At 36.3% G+C, this 23058-nt stretch overlaps 1 protein-coding gene and 1 long non-coding RNA gene across 2 annotated transcripts; both read left to right on the forward strand.

The window, feature by feature from the left end:
* The first annotated feature begins 8400 nt into the window (after positions 1 to 8400).
* LOC115927867 lies at positions 8401 to 12128 on the forward strand. Its single transcript, XM_030994162.1, has 6 exons — positions 8401 to 8463; positions 8583 to 8716; positions 9389 to 9470; positions 9923 to 10015; positions 11131 to 11210; positions 12071 to 12128. Exons 1-6 carry the CDS (start codon positions 8401 to 8403, stop codon positions 12126 to 12128), a joined length of 510 nt encoding a protein of 169 aa, XP_030850022.1.
* A 7348-nt stretch (positions 12129 to 19476) lies between these two features.
* Positions 19477 to 21695, forward strand: LOC115928259. The gene is made up of 4 exons (XR_004065984.1): positions 19477 to 19556; positions 20033 to 20128; positions 20942 to 21018; positions 21599 to 21695. It is a non-coding gene; the product is annotated as an uncharacterized LOC115928259 (long non-coding RNA).
* Positions 21696 to 23058: the final 1363 nt, after the last annotated feature.

The following is a 23058-nucleotide window of genomic DNA, read 5'->3' on the forward strand; positions in this document are numbered from 1 at the left end:
GAAACAATTATATGGCAAGTTAAGTTATCATTAAATGGTTATTAGATACATGAATTGAAATAAATATTTAGCAATTTTATTTTGCCCCAGGAACACTAAAAAGATATCTACAATGTTGGACGCTAAACGAGAGCAGCAGGAAACAATAGGAAAGATCTAGGCAAAGAAAATTAGTCTTTCTTCCAAGTATTCCAGCGTTCTTATTAGTTGAATAATTGCATATTTCAAATGCTTTTTATATTAAACGGAAGTTATTTCCTTTCACTGAGTACTTTGCCTCGAAAACGTTCTCCCTGTCATTTTTGTCAAAGTTGTGGCACCCCTGATAATGATCTCATTGTGAGAGATGAATAATGATGGACACGGCACTCAATTCAATTATTGTCATTGTCATGTATTATATTACGTTCCAAAACATTAAACAAATATCTTACAATAAAAACAAATTTTTACGTCAATGGGAACAAATTAGCCTAGATCCATGTGAGTGTACCACGTCTAAAATTCTTACGATCGTATTTAGAATGTAATTATTGCGAAGGTATATAGAAAGACGATTAAGTCATATTTGTAATCATACCCCTGTAAGCTGGACAGGTATAAAATAATCCAGGAATGGTTTTAAGTTTAATTGGCCTAATTATGATGTGATTCAAGAGTAAACTTAACAATATAATTAACTAAAAGTCAATAACTCTCTTCTTAAACAATGTTAAATCTGAGATGCATGGCCCTAAAAAAATCCTTGAGTGACCGGTGTTTCCATACTAATTTCCCCCCAATGGACGGTAGTGTTATGGGGTAATATAGCAAAAGTGAAAAAGGAAAACATGATAAATACTCTTCAAAATGGAGTAATGAATATGGTTGACATGTGTACACAATTTATGACGTTAAGAATGAAATGGTTGTTTAGCTTCCTGAGTTTTAAAGAACTCCAAGAAAAGAAAGGAAATGGATTATTTTGTTATAGTATTGGATTGAGAAACCAGGAGGGACTGATATTATTATTATTATAAAATGTAAATGTTTACCAAAATATTTGATTTCTTATAGAGGAAAAAATACCTGATATCTATTTTGATTTACTTTAAATGTGGTTTACAATAAAGCAACTAATTGCAAGGTCTTTCGCTTCTCTTCAGATTTGAGTAGACCGACAGTTTAGATGAGTTACATTTTCCATTTTATTAACAAAATACCACTCCCCCCATACAAAAATACAATGAAAAAAATAGGACTTTATATTCCATCCACTACCTTAGATTAACTTTTAACTTTTTCTATTTTGCTCATACTGAACACAACAGCCTCAAATTTACTGCTAAACAAGGCTCTATTGGCATGGAAGCAGTATGTAATACAGAGAAGAGCAAAGGCAGTATTGAAGCAAAGAGCCAAGAAGTCTCATCAGAGACGTGCTCTTCAGTTGTGTTGGAGTGAATGGAAAGGTGCCATGTACCAGCGTAGAGAGGAGGGTGAAGCAGAGGTGTTTGCTCTGCAGTACTGGGCAGAGAGTGTTACACAGAGGGTGAGTTGAAAAATCAAGATTCACCAATGTTTCAACATGACAAGGAAAAATATGTAGGATTTATTGAAATATATAAATAGGGAGAGTCCTGGATGGGCATACATTATAGTCACATGTACAGTATACTACATGTTACCAGGGATGTGTGAGTTTAACTCACAAGCCCTGATGTTACTGTAAAAGAGCGCTTTATACTTTGTCACTGAAAGCATATCAATAAAAGACTTTAAACTACAGAAATTGAATAAGCATTATCACTTTCATGTATCCAGTATTTCCAGAGCTGACAAATTGCATATTTCAAGGTAAACCAGATTTAAATGCCAGTCTATCCAACGAATATTCAACTTTAACCTAGTCTCAGTGAAGGTTCAGGAGCTATTCCATTTACCAACAAAGCAACTGCTGCATATATTGCATACATTGCTAATATATTTATTTTCTCCTCAAAATCATATTAAAAAAAGAGAAAATTATCATTTAGAAGGTTTCAAGACACTTTTTAGTTGCATACCAGTCACAAAGCTGTACACAAAATTGACACTAAACCAAAAAACGTGGTTACACATTGCTCTTTCGAAGCTAATGGCATTTGTATTTACATATATTTTCTTTACTAAGGATTATTGATTATCATTGTTTACCTCAGGCATGGAATGCATGGAAGAGAAGATGGACAGAGAGGCAGGAGATAAAGAAGAATGAAATGCTTGCTCGACACCACCATGAGAAGACACTGGTATCTCAATGTTACTACCAAGGCTTTCTATTGTACACTCATCACACTTTTTTTGGGGGGGGGGGCATGGGAAAATCTTTGGGATGTTTTGACTAGACACAAAGAATTCCAGTATGTCGTATACTTGCAAAGTCTTATTGTAGAGAATATTTTGTTGAACTGTGTCGATTTCATTTTAATACTCAGTGATTGGTGCATGGTTTAAATTCAAAGGATATTTTGTGAATACAGGCCTAGGATGTGAGGAGCACTATTTTTTCATGTATTTTCTCTTGTTATTTTGAACTTTGACCCCATGTACCATGTTTTCATTTTAATTTCTTTTGTAGCACAAGCTCGCCAGGTCTATTCCGACAGACTCATGACCCATGCCTGGCAGCACTGGAACCAGAGGTGGTTTACACGTTGGTCCCTGGCACAGCGCCAGGAACAGGTTGACCGTCTTTGAAACCAGGCCAGAATGAGAAGGGTTCTAACCCACTGGAGATTCTGTATCCTTTATCTGATATTACTTATTGTTTCTTTTAAAGCCCCACAACACTACTTATAGCTACTTGCGCCTTCTATATAGCACACAATGCTTTTAAAGCGGTGACCATTGTTCCCACATGGTCCCCTTTAATTTGAGAAATGATTTGATGAGATAACCACCTGTCAGTGACTATGCAGGGAGGTCTACTCCTTCCTGGCCAAACTAGTGCAGATAGGCTTAAAGCATTTTACGAGTTACAACCGACCAAAACAGCAGTTTTAACTCTGCCACAACCCATTTTTTAGCTGTCAATTCTGATTAGGTAAGGACAAAATCACTTTAGACTTGATCTCCAGATTTATCTCCATGATAGACTCTGTCACTGCCGTTTTTGACTGCTTGAGATATTTTAAAGATGATGGTAGTCATATCCGTATCATCATGTTTCACTCGTTCTCCCTTTCTCCCTATCTATCTCTCTCTCTCTCTCTATCTCATATCATTGTATATTTCTCATTTTCATGACATCTCTCACCATTAGAATAGGAGGCCTCACACTGTGTGACGCTATGTCAGGTTTACATTCTGCAAAAGGGGCGTATCACTTGCACCCGTTGGGTTGTGACCTGCTTTCTTGACCTTGTCTGTCAGGGTGGGCCTAGCATTGTGAGCTTTAAGGTCTGGTTGTTGTTTGTCTGACAAGATCAGCGCCATCTTTTACGAACAGTGCGATGTTATCAGACAAAGTTCAACAGTTATGTTCCTTGGGTGAAGTTGATACTTTCTTTCTCTTGGTCTTTCGATATCTTAGTATTTTCAAATATAGTAGAGGTTCATTTTTGCACATAGTTGTTGCGCATATTTAGAGAGGGTTTTCTACCAGAGTCCATACATGTACTATTAATACATGACCATTCCATTCATCCTTAAAAAGCTTTTATGTCTAATATGGATTCCTTAATTAACATTCATAGGTATTCACCTAGTGCATGTTGACAGGAGGAAAGAATCTGTAGCAAGAAAACATCACAACACACAGCTCAAGGTACATCACAAGACTTAATTTTTTGACAGCCATAATACTGAAGAAACTGTTATTTTTCAACGAGAGGGTTTATCTTTGTGAATTGCCGCAGGGTCTTGAATTTAGCAACATGCAAAAATGAACTGGTATAACAGGTATAATAATAATAATAATAATATAGAATATTTAGGAGCCTGTGTTTTTCAATATTTAGAAAACAACAATTTGCAAAATATTTTATTCCCTGTCATCCAAAAATATATCTGTATGCAAAAATATTGTCCCAAACAGTGATTCATTGCATGAAAATTGAGAAAATAAGATTGAGAAGTTTACAGATAAGTTTTTTTGTCTGGATATAATTGATTACAATGTAATCAGATTGTTGCAATGAGTACATCAATTTGTGCATTATAGAATGTGTATTGTATGTTTTCTCTTACTTTATATTTCACTAGAAACTAGGCCTGCTGATGTTGAGGCTTGCTGTGGTACAGAGTAGGGTGAAAGTGAGAAGAACAGAGCAAGCTATAGAGCTACATCAACAGATGGTAAGGTTATAACTCAATTTAGACCCTTTGGAAAGACATTAATCTACATTTGCCACACTCAACCCAAGTTATGTAAATGGGCCCGTACCTAGGAGGATTATTCCTTGAAATGCACTGTGTGCTAATTATGGCTGCCGGAGCTAAAGCTAGTCTAATAATTCTCAAAGCTCTTTGGAAGTGCATAGAGATGTTATTTCATAACATATGCGCTATACAAGAACTGAATATTATTATTATTATTATTAATTGATAAAAAAACTGATGTGTGAGAGTGATTTGCATGTAGGCTAATACAGCCACTGTATTCCCAGAATGTTGTTTGTGCTTCTGATATGCAGTCACAAAGAATACAACAAATAACATGAGGTATTTGAATATGTTAGGACAGTCATATTTGTAAATTTCATTTTCACACAATATTTCAGTTTGTAAAATTTCATGACTGGCAAAGTCTTGGGTTAGGAATTTTCTCATACATTTCAGATTTTGTATGAGTTTAACACTCCTTATTCCAGAGACCATTGCATCAGTTTGAAAGTCTGCGTAAGGAAATTAATTAGATGGATCTCATGTTTGTTGGAGAATTGTTATTTGGCGTAAAAAAAAAAATGTTGTATTGCCCTTTAGGTGCCAAAACATGGATCGGTCGGTTTTTTACTTTTTTTTTTTTACTCCCTTTTGTGGCTGATATTTCTCAGTTTATTTTTTCTAAAAAACGGTAAAAAAAAATTATAAATTAAAAAGCTGACCGTAGATTTCAAGATTTTTGGGTCGGTCGCAAAGGGCAATACAACATCTTTATTTTGTAGGCCTTATAATGGGTTGCCAAGTGATGTATCCTATACAATTATTCCCAAAAAAATTCTTGCATTACTTCGGTTTCTAGAGTGCCTGTTGATTTATCATGAAACGTAGCTTCATTTGTAACAACTGCTTCACTAATTCATGGAAAATAAAGGAGAAATTAAGTAATATAATGTGTTATCATTATCTCGCAGTTGGTGAAACGTTGTTGGAATCAGTGGATTCTACAGTGTGAACACAGGGAGGAGCTTAGACTCTTCTCAGCTACAAGGAAAGCAAGAAAAATGCACAGGTAAGAAACACTTATCTTATCATCCTCATTCTTCTCTTCAAGATTCAAGGTAATATATTATCTGATTTAAAAATACAGAAATTTGTCCTCCACTGGCAAGTGGCATACATATACAAGCAATGTGAACAATATATACATTCGGGGAGACAAAGAAAATACAACAATGATAATAATAACAATCATAGCAATAACAAAACTGACATGTAAATTTAAAACTTCTACCACCAAACAGCACTGTATTCCTATTTTTTCTTATTCTCTTCCTCCTGATTCTCCCTCCCCTTAAATACCTTCTGTAATCTGTACCTCCCCTGTTTTCAATCCTACATCTTCTTCTCATGCTTACAACATGGAAGACAACAAATTGAATTGGTAAAAACTTAATATACACCATCAGTTATTGGACCATATGGATGATTAATTATTGACAAATCTGTCCTATCTGATCAAATAAGGTTTATTTGACCTCTGTATATTGAAATACACTATTTCTTTTCATATCATTTTTGTCCCGCCTGCGTAGCAAAAAAGCGAGACATAGACGCCGCTTTTCCAATGGCGGCGGCGGCGACGGCGGCGGCGGCAGCGGTGGCGGCGTCAACATCAAAAACTTATTACCTAAGGTTAAGTTTTTGAATTGTTGATATAATTTTGAAAGTATAAGTTCTTAGTCAATGAAACTTGGACTATAGAGTTATCAAGTATCCCCAATTATGTGAGTAGAATTTCAGGTCACAAAGTCAAGGTCAAAGGTAATTTCAGGTCAACAGACTTGGACTATGTTGTGGCATCATCATCGAAAACTTAACCTAAGGTTAAGTTTTTGAATTTTTGATATAATTTTGAAAGTTTAAGTTCTTAGTCAATGAAACTTGGACTATAGAGTTATCAAGTATCCCCAATCATGTGAGTAGTATTTCATGTCACTAATTTAAGGTCAAAGGTCATTTTAGGTCAACAAACTTAGACTTGGTTGTGGCATCAACATCAAGATTTTAAATCTTTTAGCATATTTTCAAAATTGATTGTTCAAATTCCCTGAAACTTGTACCCAAGGGTTACCAAGTATCATAAATCACATGACACAAATTCCAGATCACAGAGTCAAATTCTAAGGTCATTTTAGGTCAGTAGACTTGGATTTTGTTTTAACAACTTGATATGAGATTTAATAAATCATTTTTTGTTATTTGTTCATATTTCATGAAAGTTATCAATCTTGGTAGAAATAATAGTAAATAATTTTTGGGATGATTCTTTTTAAATATTCACTTCAAAATGCTGATTATGTACAAAGGATTTCAATTTTGGGGGCCTGCTAATGGGCCACCCTGCCTATAAATAATGTCCCAACCTCAATTTTTCATCATATCGAATTGCGTAATGCAGGCGAGACCGCCGAGAGCGTTTCCCTTGTTGTTGTTTTTTCACCATCTTCCTCAATTTCTGTCATGTTGTCATTTATTCATAAATTTGTAGGCCCTAATGAAAATGAAAAAATATAGCAATAAAATAAAAAGTGAAATGTTTTTAGTTTCATCTCTTTTTATGTGATTTACCATTGACCCATTTGTCTTGCTGTTACTGTCCCTAGCAAAATATGCATTTAATTAATACATAAATATTTATGTGTATTTTTTCCTTCAGGAAACGCCTCCTCAACTCAGTGGTCCATCAATGGTGCAATTACGCCGTGTGGAGAAGGCATCGCAAGGTAAATTGTGCATGTTTGCTGTATATAATTAATATCCTGCATTGCATTAAGAACTAGGTGGCTTTGTTTTTAAGCCGAGAGAAATGAGAGAATTCAGTAGTCAATGAATTAATGTCATTCATTAATTTTCTGTAGTATTCAAGCAATGGAAGGGGTCTGCTCATTTTCAGTGCTGGACCAGATTAATATATTTGATTGTTGGATTTTTGTTTCATAAATTAAAGGGTAGTCACAATATATATTTTTTATCAGATTCAGGGCCTCACATGAAGTATTCAGTCAACAACTGAATTAAATTTGAGGTCATTTTGATGTATTTTTTCTGTTTTTACGTAACTCAATAATGAAAGGTGGACTTGTTGAATAAGTGCATTCATTGAATACTTTTAGATGTAAGTTTTAACCCTATCTTAACTGGGCTATTTCACTGCCGATCGCCGCGAAAATTTGCATACATGTCAAGTAAAGTGTATAGAATACTATGGTAATTTCCATTTTTTGAAAAATTCACTCATTTGCATATTTATGGTAATTTATGCAAATAAGGTCATAAAATTCACAATTTTGCCTATAAATCAGACATTATTCATATTTAAGCATTCTTTTTCACTACATATATTTGTTAGACCATTTGGAATAATAATACAACACAAAAAATTGGAAGATCCAGGTTATTCCTTATGTTTCTCTTGTTTTGATAATTTCTTATGTATTTCATTGTTTTTTAACTTATGTATTTTATTGTTTTTGTTGTTTTGTTGTTTTATTTCATTTATAACTACAATTCAACTATTTTGACCCCAAAACAAACACCTAAACTTTAAACAAGACTAAATAACCAATGTTTTATCTCTTTTTAGGAAATATGACATTTCCATATGTTTTGTACACAAATCACAAAAATGAGCGATTTTCGGGTTGACGTGCGAAGACAAAAGGTCACGTGACTTTGTAACTATACGTCCGATTTTCGAAAAAATTGTTTTAAAAGATGCGTAAGACTCAAAAGAAAAAAGTCATGAAAGGAAAATTTTATATTTTATGTCAGCGACCCTTCCACCCACCCCTACAATAATTACTCTCAGTATCACTCGGTAAGTAGACCCCCCCCCCCCCCCCCAGTTAGCGTAGGGTTAATATGTCACATTCTTAAGAAACATAAATCGGGACAAATCAATTTTCTACATACTTAACAAATTACAAAACTTAGTAAGTACATATGTAGTAAGGGTATGAATAATTGTTAACTTTACATGTTTCAGTACGCACCAACATGTCCCAGATGACCTACATGAGGGCAAATAAAGAAGCTGCCAACTCACAAGTGACAGGAGAGGTCCAATAATAAAGAGTATTACTATAAAGGAAAAATTTAGGTAATATATTATCCTTTGAAAATTTGAGTCTGTATGTATTCCATATGCTAAATGCTGTTGGATTGTTTTTTATATACAGGAACAATATGCCCGAGCAGATGATTATTATGCCAGAAGAAACCTGCTCCCTAGATGCATCCAGAGACTGAGACTCAATGCTGAGTTGGAGAAGAAGAAGAGGGTACTCCAAGCACAAGCAGCTGAATTCTACCGGTGAGTTTTAATATAAGTCTCATGTTTTGTTCAGATTTGCTTTTTTAAAAACAATATCTGAATGAAATTTGAGCTAATATTGAGCTTCATAGGTGTGGTATTTGCATTTACCAGCTCCATATCCTAACAATGTGGTTATACCTCTGTGTGATAAAATCATGATTTTCGACAATTATGCAGTATGCGTTCTGGATGCTTTTTTTGTGGTACTATACATTTAGCTATTAAAGCTACCTAACATGTAACAAAATAGTCCATGTTTCTGATATTTTTACCTCCTCTGTGGCTGTTAATCCTCTTCTAACAGCGCTTATTATTTTAGGGGGAATTATTTTTGCGTTTTGTTTTATTAAGTTCATTCAATTCAATTCATTTGATGTTCAATTATACAGCATGTAAGTATGATAACATTTATATAGTGGCATTATGTAATGATTTTAAGAACAGGTGCATGTGTACACTGTATGTTTCTGGTCTTGTGTTACATTTGTCAACATGTTCTGAAATTAATTATGTATTTTTGGGAGAAAGAAAAAAAATGAGGCTTAATACCGCATCACAGCTCGGGCAGTTGACCCGACTTAAGCAAGTAAGCAAGCAATACCGTTAACTGTAATGTTGAATGTCAAAAACTGTGAGTTGATCTTTATCATTGAATGCTGTGTATTACAGGGAAGGTCAGCTAGGACGGTGCTTCTATCGTTGGTGTCATTCTTTTCAGTTGAGTCAAGATATCAGGATGATGGAGAGAATGGTAAGTAGGAACACTGGCATCGCTGAATTATTCCTTGTTTTTTGCTCTGTCTTGAATGGATATTGGAAACAGGGTCAAAATGAACAGCTGATTGAGAATTTTCCATGTATAATATATACTGTTCTGTATTAAATTCATAATTGTAATGTTGGTCTTTACCTAGAAATAGAAGTTAGGGGATGGTATTGCTTTAACAAAAATAACTGTGGTTGGACTGTTGAATAGCTTTGGATTTCTTAACTGATATAAACATTCTCTGAAACTTTGTATCGCAACATAGCCAACACTCAATATTTAAAAAAATATATGAGGTGGTGTGACTGGGTCACCTTGAAAAGGATAACAAATTATATTCTTTGTGATATTCTTGTGCTAAAAATATGATTCTAGCTGACCTGTACTTAGTAACTTTATTACATTGCATGTTCTGTTTAATTGACTTCACTCTACAGGCTTTCCTACACCATGAGAGCATACTGGGTAAGAGGTTCTTTACAGAGTGGATGGAGAGGACAAGGTCGAAGCTGAAGGAGTCAGAAAAGATGGTATGAATCCAGGAACTATTATACAACTAAATTCTATCCCATGTTTTTTCATGAAAAAGCGTGCAATAGTTTCCAGTTCTATCACACTTTTTTTTCAGTGCGTGTACATGATGCGCAGAAGTGCGTGTAGAGGTTTTAGGTCGCGTATACTACGTGTGGGCCTATTCTTGCGCAGCACTATGCGTAAATGCGTATAGAGATAAGTGCGCTCATCTATGTGTGCGCACTAAATTAAGCCTTGAGATTTATTCGTCAGCCATACTGTCACGAAACAATCTTGAATGAAATCTTTTTACATCAAATAACAAGGATCTAGGAGTTTTGTCACATCAAACAAATGATGCATGTTTTCATTCGTTCATTATACAATCTATCTGCCCTCGTTAATGCTGTGTGTATCTATCGCACTCAGCGATAGAACTCGTGCGCATGCATCATTTGTATACTAATCACTTTACCCATGAATGCTTAGCTCTAATCTTGTTCTGTAGCAAATACTCATGTGACAGGACATCCACAGGATTGGCATTCATCACAACAATGAAATACATCATATTCCAGTGTAATTGTGAGATGAAGACATCTTCTATAATATACTCATTTGAAATCTACTTCATAAAGATGAGACAGGAGTTACAGAAATAAGAGAAAAATAACTTTACTTTCACATGGTCCTAGTTAAACATGAGCACCTGTATATACCCCAGCACTTTTAATTGTTTTAACCCCAACTGCACTAGTTGTAGCTACTTGCGCCCTCTATATAGCAAACAATGCCTAATTGGTGCCTGTTGGTCCCCCATGATCCCCTTTCTCTTATGTCAATTGAGAGCTGATTTGATGAGATATCCACCTGTCAGTGACCTTGTAGGAAGGTCTTACCCCCCCCCCCGGCCAAACTAGTGCAGACAGGCTTTAATTGAATTGTTACCATGAAATGAAATTACAGCGCTTAGATTTGCTCATAAATGTAGACCTATGCACAATTGTGCCTTTACAATATGCTCTGTCTTCAGAGATTTCTAATTGGTAAGGTGTGCTGAAAATCTGTACTTTACTACATGGTCATATTTAAAGGTGTTATCATCACACTGTATGTTATCTGTTCTGTGTAGTATCAAGCCATTGACCATCATCACCTATCCCTGTGTACTAAAGTTCTCGGCAGTCCTCCACGGATAACGAGTGCACTCCGGTAGACGGAGGGAAAATGTGTTTAATGTGCATTTTCCCTGCAAAAAAATCTACTGTGGTACCTTTTTCGAATAAAACATGGTCACGTTTTTTATAATTCGTTGACATATGGAAGGATCTAGTAGAATGATTATGACTGTGGCCATGGTGAAATGCCGATTCCCGTCGATGCAGGGTTTCATCAAATGTGTTGTGCCAGATTTTACCGACAAGCAAAGCCAAAGGATAGAGAGCGTGACAAACAATATGAAAAAGAGATAGAGAGAGAGAGAGCAACTTTGGGCTAGTAGGCCTAGTGGTAAGTAAGAAATAGATTATCTACAGTTATATTTTGAAATATTCATGTAATTTTGGCCTAAAATTAGTAAAAATGTAACTAAAAATAAAATAATGCTTTTAGTGGCGCTAGTTCAGAAGTCTAGATCTAGTCTAGAGCAGTAGAGGGTCAATCCAAAATTTGACCCGTAACTTCGGCGAGGAGTTGAGCCAAAACATACCCAAAACATACCCAAAACATACCCAAAATGAAGTAAATATTCATCAAAATTCCAAATAAAGATCATGAGTTAAAAGTTGTTATGTTTATTACCTGTTTCGTGTCAATTTTCTTGTTATTTTTGGAGTATTTTTCGGGAAAACGTTGGTATAAGTAGATCTAGGCCTACATGTGTACACTTTTTCACAGGTTTTACGGCAAACTGCTGCACATTACAAGTGCAACTGATGGTGGGTTGCAGGCAAGCGCGCGCCTGTGTGAAGTTATCTACTGTAATAAGGATCTGAGAGTACGGTAGATAACTTTTATGTAAACGTGTGAAAAATTCTAATTTGTTTTCCTGTTGTCTCTTTTCTTTTGTTTAGCATCTACTACCCTGGTCAACCAGCCAACACCATAGACATTCTAGATGAAGACAATTAGGCCTAAAGACAATAAGGGCAGTCATCAACCCTTCAAAAAAACGTAGACTAGCATGGGTATGTGTAGACCAAAAGGGGTGACAAGCAAGATCGAAGAATGTACTACCAAGCATATGTGTCTTTTGTAAAAAGGACAAGACTATCACTTGCAGAGTATCCATAAAATGAAGAAAAGAAGGGCTGATCAAATGCTTAACCATAGAAGCAGCACATTTACTGCAGGCGGACAAAGACAACAAGAATATGGGACTTCTTCTGGGGACTTCTTCTTCAAATCCAAGACAAGGACTGAGTGGCAATCAAAGTCCAATATCATGCCTCCTGTTATAAGGATTTTACTCGGTATTTAAGCAAGCCATCAATCACTTAAGCCATTACCACAGAAGACTCAAAGTACTCTGAAGCATACACCATATTTTGCTCTACTGTCAAAAAACCAAAATAATCGATATCAAGGAAAAATGCAAGCTGTTTATTAAGCAGATGAAGAAAACTCATGATATTGGTGCCAGTACATACATGTACAAGACAGGCAACTTGAAGTCACACCTCATGAAAACCTTTCCCCAGTTGTGCTTTCTTCAACCACACATGGGGAGTCAAGGTCATCTTGTGTATGTGAATGACATATCTAGAGAAGTGTTGGTGGAGGATAGGAAGTTGCTTCATGAAGTAGTGCATACTGTAGCACAACTGACATATCAGAAACGACGTCAACATATGTAGCTGCTTAGCGAACTCTATCCCATGGACAGATTTGTGCTACTAGGATCAGGATGAACTGCTCCAACATTGGTGGTCAACATGATATCAAGGATGAAGATGGAGAGTGTTGAATCAGACATTGAAGAGGACTGATCATCAGGTACCCGAGTGCCATTTGTAGCTGCTTAGAGAACGCTATCCCAAGTATGGAATTGTGTAAACGTTTCTTCATATTTTGTTTAGATATCGGCTTTCTCATTTGTGTACCGGTAATACAAAAGTGGTACACTGCAGGCGCGGATCCAGGATTTTCCAATAGGGGGGGGGGGGGAAATTTGAAAATTGCGCAGACCGTTTTTTTTTCTCAACTCAACATACCAATACTGACAAGATCATACTAGAAGCACCATATCGGTACAATTTTTGACATTTTCATCGGGGGGGGGGGGGGGGGGGGGGGGGGGGGGGGGCTATATGGCCTATTGCCCGAAAAAGTAATTTTCTAGCTGGTTTCACAATTCGGCTAGACGGTGAGCGAAGCGAGCGAGCAAAAATTTGAGCATAATATGTATTTTGTGAAAGTGTTATTTATCACCAAAATAACTGAGAAAAGATATCAAAAAACTTGGGCAGTTCGCTGTCCCCCCCCCCCCCCCCCATTACGCGCGAAGCGCAGAAGCTTTGACGTTACATGAAATTATTAGAGAAAGAAGAGGATTAGTTGTACCATTTTCTACTCTTAATCCTTGTCTGAAATCAGTTCCACCCCCTCCCACGCAAAGCGCGGAAGCTTTGACCTTTCATAGTTTAATGAAATTACTAGAGAAAGAAGATGATTCGTTGTTCTCGACTCTTAATCCTTCTCTGAATTCAGTCCCCCCCCCCCCGCAAAAAGCGCAGAAGCTTAACGTTTCATTAAATTATTAGAGAAATAAGATGATTCGTTGTTCCATTCTCGACTCTTAATCATTGTCTGAATTTAGTTTCCCCCCTCCCTCCCGCCAAGCTTTGACGTTTCATTAAATTATTAGAGAAAGAAGACGATTCGTTGTACCATTCTCGAATCTTAATCCTTGTTCAGATGCAGTTTTCCCCCTCCCGCGCGAAGCGTGGAAGCTTTGATGTTTCTTAATAAATTATTAGAGAAAGAAGAGAAACGTTGTACCCTTCTTGACTCTTAATCCTTGTCTGAATTCAGTTTCCACACGCCCGCGCGAAGCGCGGAAGCTTTGACCTTTCATTCATTATTAGAGAAAGAAAACAAACGATATGTTGTACCATTCTCGACTCTTAATACTTGACTAAATTCAGTTCCCCCCGCCTTCCGCGCGAAGCACGGAAGCTTTGGCCTTGCATAGTTTAATTATTCGAGAAAGAAGATGATTCGTTGTTTCATTCTCGACTCTTAATCCTTGTCTGAATTCAGTTTCCTCCTTCCCGCGCTTTGCGCGGAAGCTTAACGTTTCATTAAATTATTAGAGAAGGAAGACGATTCGTTGTACCATTCTCGTCTCTTAATCCTTGTTTGAATTCAGTTTTCCCCCTCCCGCGTGAAGCGCGGAAGCGTTGACGTTTCATTAAATTATCAGAGAAAGAAGATGATTTGTTGTTCCATTCTCGAATCTAAATCTTTGTCTGAATTCAGTTTTCCCGCGCGTAGCGCGTAAGCTTCTGACCCTTCATTATATTATTAGAGAAATAAGACGATTCGTGTATCATTCTTGTCTCTTAATCCTTGTTTGAATTCAGTTTCCCCCCTCCCGCGCGAAGCGCGGAAGCGTCGACGTTTCATTAAATTATCAGAGAAAGAAAATGATTCGTTGTTCCATTCTCGACTCTAAATCTTTGTCTGAATTCAGTTTTCCCCCTCCCGCGCGAAGCGTTAACGTTTCATTAAATTATCAGAGAAAGAAGATGATTCGTTGTTCTATTCTCGACTCTAAATCTTGTCTGAATTCAGTTTTCCGCCTCCCGCGCGTAGCGCGTAAGCTTCTGACGCTTCATTAAATTATTAGAAAAAGAAGACGATTCGTTGTATCATTCTCGACTTTTAATCCTTGTCTGAATTCAGTTTTCCCCCTCCCGCGCGAAGAGCGGAAGCGTTGACGTTTCATTAAATTATTAAAGAAGATGATTCGTTGTTCCATTCTCGACTCTAAATCTTTGTCTGAACTCAGTTTTCCCCCGCCCGCGCGTAGTGCGTAAGCTTCTGGCGCTTCATTAAATTATTAGAGAAAGAAGACGATTCGTTGTATCATTCCCGTCTCTTAATCCTTGTTTGAATTCAGTTTTCCCCCTCCCGCGCGAAGCGCGGAAGCGTCGACGTTTCATTAAATTATCAGAGAAAGAAGATGATTCTTTGTTCCATTCTCGACTCTAAATCTTTGTCTGAATTCAGTTTTCCCCCTCCCGCGCGAAGCGTTGACGTTTCATTAATTATCAGAGAAAGAAGATGATTCGTTGTTCCATTCTCGACTCTAAATCTTTGTCTGAATTCAGTTTTCCCCCCTCCCGCGCGAAGCGCGGAAGCATTGACGTTTCATACAATTATCAGAGAAAGAAGATGATTCGTTGTTCCATTCTCGAATCTAAATCTTGTCTGAATTCAGTTTTCCCCCGCCCGCGCGTAGCGCGTAAGCTCCTGACGCTTCATTAAAATATTAGAGAAAGAAGACGATTCGTTGTATCATTCTCGACTCTTAATCCTTGTCTGAATTCAGTTGCCCCCCTCCCGATCGAAGCGCGGAAGCTTTGACATTTCATTAAATTCTTAGAGAAAGAAGACGATTCGTTGTACCGTAATTCTCGACTTGTCAAATTTTCAAAAATGTTTCTTTGTCTGCTCCTTTTTCGTCCTATGTCCTCTGACTGCCCCTACCGCCCCTGGCTACGCGCTTGCTTTAAAGGGAAAATGAAACAATCATGATTGTGAAAGCACACAATTAGGTTAATAGAAATGAAAGGAAAAAAAGATCTATTACACCAACCATGGATAAATCACGGCCGGGAGCGTAATATCATAGTTTTGTGTTATCGGGCGAGAGCCGGGGCGTAGCGACCAAGCGAGATTTTGCAATGTTGAAATTATGCATTCTAGAAAATCCCTAAGGACAGTATGTACGTTCTTTCCGCTATATTTCTTTCTAGCTATATTTCTGAATTTCTTGGGGGACGTGTCCCCCTATCGGGCCCAGGATTGCCGCCCCTGTCCATGATTACTACCAACAGGAGTTCAATTACAAGCACAAGCGAGTTGGTATGAGCTGAATCCAAATGAAGGGCAAAATAAGAGTTGTGAAGCGGCCCTATCGTTAATTTAAAATTTGACTATTGAGTATATAGCTTCTATTTAAAAGACATCCAAAATATTGTGCCCTTTTCAAATTTCTCACTAAAGAGTGATGAACTTTGTAGCGCAAGAGCTGTTTATAACTTTTAACTTTGAATCCGAGGCTCGAGATTTTATGCGGCCGGCCCGGCCCCCTCTATTCAATAACGTTTGCCAAGCCTTCTGGAATGACCCCAAATCTCCCGAATACAGTTTTTCCCTTATTCGTCGTTACTGTAAATTAGCGCTATTTCCTTGTACTTCCCCCTTTTTCACCCGAATTTTCTCTCCCCCCCCCCCCCACCAACTCATTGTTATCTAGGGTACGCGCATGTATGTTCCCTCTCTTTGAAAGCACCCCTCTATGCACCCCGGTGTGTAAAGTCAGTACGGGCCGGATTTGTGTGTATTACGGGCCGGACTTTATTGCGTGAAAAGTAACTCTTTATAGGAGATTTTTGGAACACAAATTCGGACCCTCCGACTCCGGAGTGGGAGGGAGGGGGGGGGGCGGGGTTCTTCTTTTTCTTTTCTCCTTTTTTTTCTCTCTCTCTGTTTCTTTTCTCTTCTCTTTTCTTTTCTCCTCCCCTTTCTTTTCTCTTCTCCTTTTTTTTCTTCTCTTCTCCTTTTTTTCTTCTCTTCTCCTTTCTTTTTTCTCTTCTTTTCTTCCTCTTTTTTTCCCCTTTTTTTTGCGCCGCCAATAGGGGGGGGGGGGCGGCCGTTTCGGCCCCCCCCCCTGGATCCGCCACTGCACTGTAACAAAATATATAAAGAACTTGAGCAGAAAAATTGCTACATGATGACACGCCTCAATCTGTATCTAAATGTCTAGGCACTCAGCTTATTTCATTCATATGCAGGTGTCCATGTGACCATAATTCCATTTATTCAAGTGTGTTAAGAAAAAGAATAGGATAACGTTCTATAGTTATTAGTACATATCTGAATATTTGAATACCGTATTCATTATTTTGATGCGTTTCTGGTCAAGTTCTTGCATACAGTTTTTTATAAAGTTTTCCCAACATTTTGTTTGCATCTTTCCTGTAGATATGTAGTTTATATATCATAAAGTTAGAGAAAGAACTTGTCTAGCAACTTAGCAAGATATTCCACATTTTCATTCACCTTTAAGTTTTGTGGATAGCAAGGCGTAAAAGTATTGTTATTGCTGATCATTAAGGAAGCTGGACAATTTTAGCCGGTCAATTTTATTTCTTTGACCTGTCCTAGAAAATCAATAGTCATCATGTTTACAATTACAGTGAAAACTGTTTTTAGCAAGATCATTGGGACCAGGAAATTTTGCTTGTTAAAGCAGGTACATTATTATATTACATCAGTAGCCAATATAAACAAATATAAGAGAAATCATATTGGGACTGACAAAAGTAGAACTTTTGTTATCAGTGTCGTAATGAGCATAAATGAGCGGGGGGGGGGGGAGTGAAGGAAAATTTAAAAAAAACCTGGAAAATCATGTCTTTTCAGCAACATTTGTAAATTACTGGTATCGAATTAGAAATGAACCATGTGTGAAATTTATTTGCCCCCCCCCCCTATCAGTATACAAGTGTTTGTTATAAATATATTTATACAGTTTCCACTGTAGTAGAACTCAGTCAACTCACATACATGTCCAACTCACCAACTGTAAGAAAATACATGTTTTGTAAAAGGAATTACCAGAGTATCGCCCTTTTTAATTTTTTTTTTTATAGATGTCGTCTTTTGTTTTTGTTTCTCTGTTTTGGTTGTTTCGCTGTTTTTTTTTTATTAACAAGGTACATTATTGGAATCTAATGCAATACTAGTACATGTATGTCCCAATAGAGGACTACCGGTAGTCAGTTTTATTTAAACTTTGCAGAACTATATGTTTACAATATATTGCTTTTTGCATCTTTTTGAAAGAAATTATAAATATCGATTGATGATACAAGCAATACAAGATAAAAAGATTTCTGTAACTCAGTAGATGCTTTTTACCTTTTTTGATATTGATTTTTCTAATAACATGCTGAATGGAAATATAAATACAGAATAGAAAAGAAATGTTCATGATATACTATCTCATAAATATGATATAATATTGATTTATAAAGTGCAGAAACTATGTTATTCTCCTGCCCTCCATGAGCTCCTGTTATAATTAAGGTATTATAAATATTTAAATGAAAAGGTGTGCATTGTAATTGTTAGTACATGATATTAGACCTGTTGGAAAATGATTATTTTGTTTTCCTTTACATTATTATCATCGATTTCATGTCTCACATGATCAAGTTACTCATATTCTGATGCTGCAGATTGTTTTCGATATTATAGAATTTGAATACAATGTCACATGTGTACATGTGTGGATACTTTAGTAATCTTGTTGAAACTACTGTTAGAGACAATATGTGTTAGAGACACTATGTTTAAAGGAGAGACTTTGAAAGAGAAAGAGAGAGAGAGAGAGAGAGAGAGAGAGAGAGGAGTGTGGGGGCTATGGAAAGATACAATGCGAAAGAGGGATGAAAGAGGGAAAACAATTAAAAAAAGATGTTGAGATGAGCGTGTATCGATGTAATAAAGGGGATAATAGTTGTTAATAATGATTATAATATCAATAGGAATGATTGCAATAATTATAATAATAATAAGATCACTATAATATATTCTTGATATTATCATTATTATATCATTTCCTTTATCATGTTCCATTATATTTTAGTGAAATAGAATTTGAGAAGTAATGTTACCCTGTATATAAAGTAGAAACATTTGCAGTAAAGCAAGGGGAAAATACATTTTGAGTGTCCCTCGAATAGGATGTAAATCATAGTTTACATTATACTTTATTTGAAGCTAGGTTTTCAACATGGATTTACATCATATTCTCCCTCACATATCAAAAAGAAGAGTTGAAAGAAACACCTTTTGTCTAATTTTCCATTTTTGGACTCAAGAGGGCGACAAACATAATTATAAAAAACCTTAAAATCATAATAACTCATTAATGTGCAAGAATTGAGCTTGTGAAAAAATATATGTTGTTTAGAGGGTCATACTACTTCATCAAACAAAAGGAAACAAAATCCCTAGATGGTGGACACGAAATCAAAGAAATAGACATATAAAACCTCTATGGCCTGCTGTCTAGTACTTTTATATTATTTTGATATGACGTTTCTTTTTACGATATGTAACAATTTAAAATGCCTTTTGTTACACATTAATAATATAGTTATTTTAAACAGTATTTTCTTTGTGAAATTTCCCCGTTTATAAAGAGACTTTAAATTTCTTAAATTTGGTTGTTGTTGCCTTTTCAGGAGTGAATTTGAGAGGATAGCTGCCCAGCATGATTATACACAAAGAGCCAGAAAGACATGGGACAAATGGAGAGAGGTATTAAAAAGATCTTGTTTAGTGTTTGGTTCAACAGTAATTTAAGGTCATACATAGTGCATCACATACAGAGTAAATTCTAAATTTGCAAAATGTTTCACTCACAAAAGCTTAGTTTTTCTGTGTGTGATTAAGATGTCTTATTCAGGAAAAATTATTACATCTTGGCAAGTTTTAAGTTTTGGGTGTATGAACATTTATTATGTAAAATGATACATGAAAGTTAATCTGCAATAAAAAATAGTTGAACCAAAATATTTATTTTGCTATCTGGGGCAGTTTACTAATCGATCTTCATGAAGGTAATAGCCAATTTAGATATTCAGTTTCCCTGAAAAAATAATTTATTATATTTCCAACTTAATGACTTCTTGCTTTCTTTTAGTTCCTTGCATATTGTTTGTGGTTTTTGACGCATATTCGCAACTATTCTTTGCATTTTTAATGTTTTTTCTTTTTTTCCTTCCCTTTATCAGTATGTTTCACATCGTAGATGCAAGGCAGTAAAGAAGAGCAGAGCTGATCTCTATCATCACAGAAAACAGATGAGAAAGGTCTTTACTGCGTGGAAGGTGAGGAACAAAGAGGGTCAAAGAGGGCCATAGGGATCACAAAGGGTCATGGGGGTCGCACATACAGTGTAGTCTTGTGGATCATAAAGGTGTATTATTTGTCATGATATTGATCACAAGGGCTACATAATGTATCAGTACCGGTCATCTAGTTAGGAGCATTGAAATGAGTCCTATTGTTGTTTCTAGTTTGTTTCTAACATTGATACTACTGTATGTTTGGGGTCTCATACAAGTATGATGCAATGTTTTTATCATTACTCAACATTACAGTGTACATGTAGTTGCTACATCGATTCCCACTTTTTTTTCTCACACAAAACTTGTAGTACTGTTTACAACTTAAATTATGATGATAATAATAATTTATATAGCTCATTTTCCATATACATTTTGTTCAAAAGCGCTTTACAGTTATGTTATTAACAGCTGAGGTGAGTTCTGAGATAATTTTTGAAGGTATTGAGAGATTGCTGGTTGTAAAGAAATATGGTAAGGTTATTTTGGGAATTGAATTGAATTTGTATTGAATACAAATATCATGTTCATGAATCAAATTTAATATTTTGATACTGTTTCATGAAAAAGTCATATTTTTTCCATAGAATCTATGAGTACCAGCATGGGGCACATTTCTTCTCCCTGCAAATATTTGTCAATGAATTGACAGCCATTATACAGGGTGAAACACTGTACAGCACTTTTACCAGTTCCTTGATTGGAAAGGCACTATATAAACAATAGGTATTATTATCATTACATACTGGTAGTGCGTATGAATCTTATACTGTTTTTCATTCCCCTCTGTTACAGCGACACTGTCAACAGATGCATGGTGTCTATCAAGTTGTAGCAGTCAAGGAGGCAGCTGTTAATCTTAGGAGGCTCAGGTAATAGATTGAAATGTCATTTGTACCTTCCACCCATCTATGAAAATAAAGAATTAATTTGATTAATCAGTGATTTGCTTACCATTTTATCATTCATGTAATAATGATAATAATAATGTATACTCATGAACAGTTATTGCTTGTAGTGTACTTCTTCTGTTGAAGTACAGGCCACCATGTTGTTGGTGTATCTTCGTACTTTGGGGTTGTGCAGATATATACATGTATGTACAGTGATGTGGATGATCTAATCTATGTGCGGTTAAAAAGAACAGGCGCAATCCTAGCGCAACTGTGTCTTTAAGTTGGCTACTGAGGTACAGGCGATTGCACTTGCAGGGAGAACGTTCCAGAGTCCAGAGTCTGATGGTGTCAGGAACGAAAGTTTATGATATGTGCAAGTGCGAGCATATGGAACATGCATCTTCATCTGATGGCCACGAAGGGAAGTTGAGGCATGATTGAAGTATTACGCAGCTGGTACATCAACCAAGGAGTTGAGTATGCGGTACATCATTATCACCTTGAACTGAGCACTATTTGTAGGTCCGTATATATTTTTCCTGTTTTTTCAATGTAGGCATGCATTTTCTGACTGGAGGGTTTGTGTAGAGACAGCCAAAGAGGAGAGATCACTGAAGAGGATAGCAGTCCATCATTGGAATACAAGGATACTCGGCAAGGTTTGTAGGAGTTCTGTTGAAAGATCATTCTGAGAATAGAGCCATAGGATTGTTGAGGACATGTTATCTGAATGTCTGCAAAAGAACAGTGTGTTCAAGAAAATAGATATTTTCTTTTCCACCTTAATTTCTGAAAATGACAATTTTCCTTTTCAATTTATTTTGAAATCTTTTGCCATTTCCACATTTTATCAGCTCTATAAACTTATTATCTGTTTTATGAGTCTTGATATCTGACAAAGTCTCCTATGTTTTAATAAAAACACAGTATCCTTCAAATACAAAGAGTGCTGTTATGTATTCTATAGAGTGATGCGTACAATCACCAGTCGAAATCTGGCTATGTAGACAGGTCAATGACTGGTCAAAGACTGTTGAGGGTTCTTGAGGCCTCCCAGGGCTTATGACACTCACTAGTGATGATGAACATGATACACATTCATATATGCACAAACCAACAGAATATATTTTTGCAATGACGACCTTCGTCATTGCCTTGTTTTCGTTCACATTCTGCCCCATTAATATTCTCCTTTTCCTCCTTATCCTTATCCTTATCGTCCGGAAATCGCATTCGTTTTGCACACAGTGCTTGTTATTCCTAGTTAGGTACTTTCCTCGTGTCCTTTTCCTTTCAAATTTCATAGGCATAATCTCTAACATCTTATCAAGGTCACTACATTCTTCGATTTACGAAATCACTCATGCATAACCGTCCAGGCGCCATTTTGTCCGTTTCTGGTCCATTTCAAGGCCTTTCTTTCTTCCTTCATATCTCCACTATCCTAGATCCTACAAATTTCTAACAAATTCCTCTAGATAGTCTGAGAGATGTTCTTTCATCTGCGACATATGACTTGACCTTCAAAATGCCATGTACGTACTCAAAATTCAAATCTGAAACCGACTCCGTCAAAAATCTCTAAAATTCTTGAAAAATGGAACCCTAAAAATCTAAAACTGCCATAACTTTCTCATATAAATTCCGTTTTGTGTTTAAATCTCACAGTATCCTTATCTCATAATTGCACATAGCCATGCCAAATTTTATGCTCCAATGGCTGTGCAAAACATAAATAGCGCCCTCTAAAGTTCTGGGAATTGGCTTTCTCTCTGTGGCCGTATCTCCATTATGGCTTGGCAAACCCATACCCTTTTTTGGATTTAGATACTTGAAGATATGCCCTTTCCAGCCATATACAAAATTATATACCCTAACACTGACCGACTTTGCGAAAAATGCCCTCCAAATTCGCCATTTTCAAGAAAATTGAGAAATAACTTCAACTTGCTCTAAATTAGCGATCGTTATACCTACATCCATGAAACTTGGCATACATTTGTATCCATATACGTG

The sequence above is a fragment of the Strongylocentrotus purpuratus genome, unplaced genomic scaffold (assembly GCF_000002235.5).
Source record: "Strongylocentrotus purpuratus isolate Spur 01 unplaced genomic scaffold, Spur_5.0 spur5_scaffold_21, whole genome shotgun sequence".
NCBI classification, from domain to species: Eukaryota; Metazoa; Echinodermata; class Echinoidea; order Camarodonta; family Strongylocentrotidae; genus Strongylocentrotus; species Strongylocentrotus purpuratus.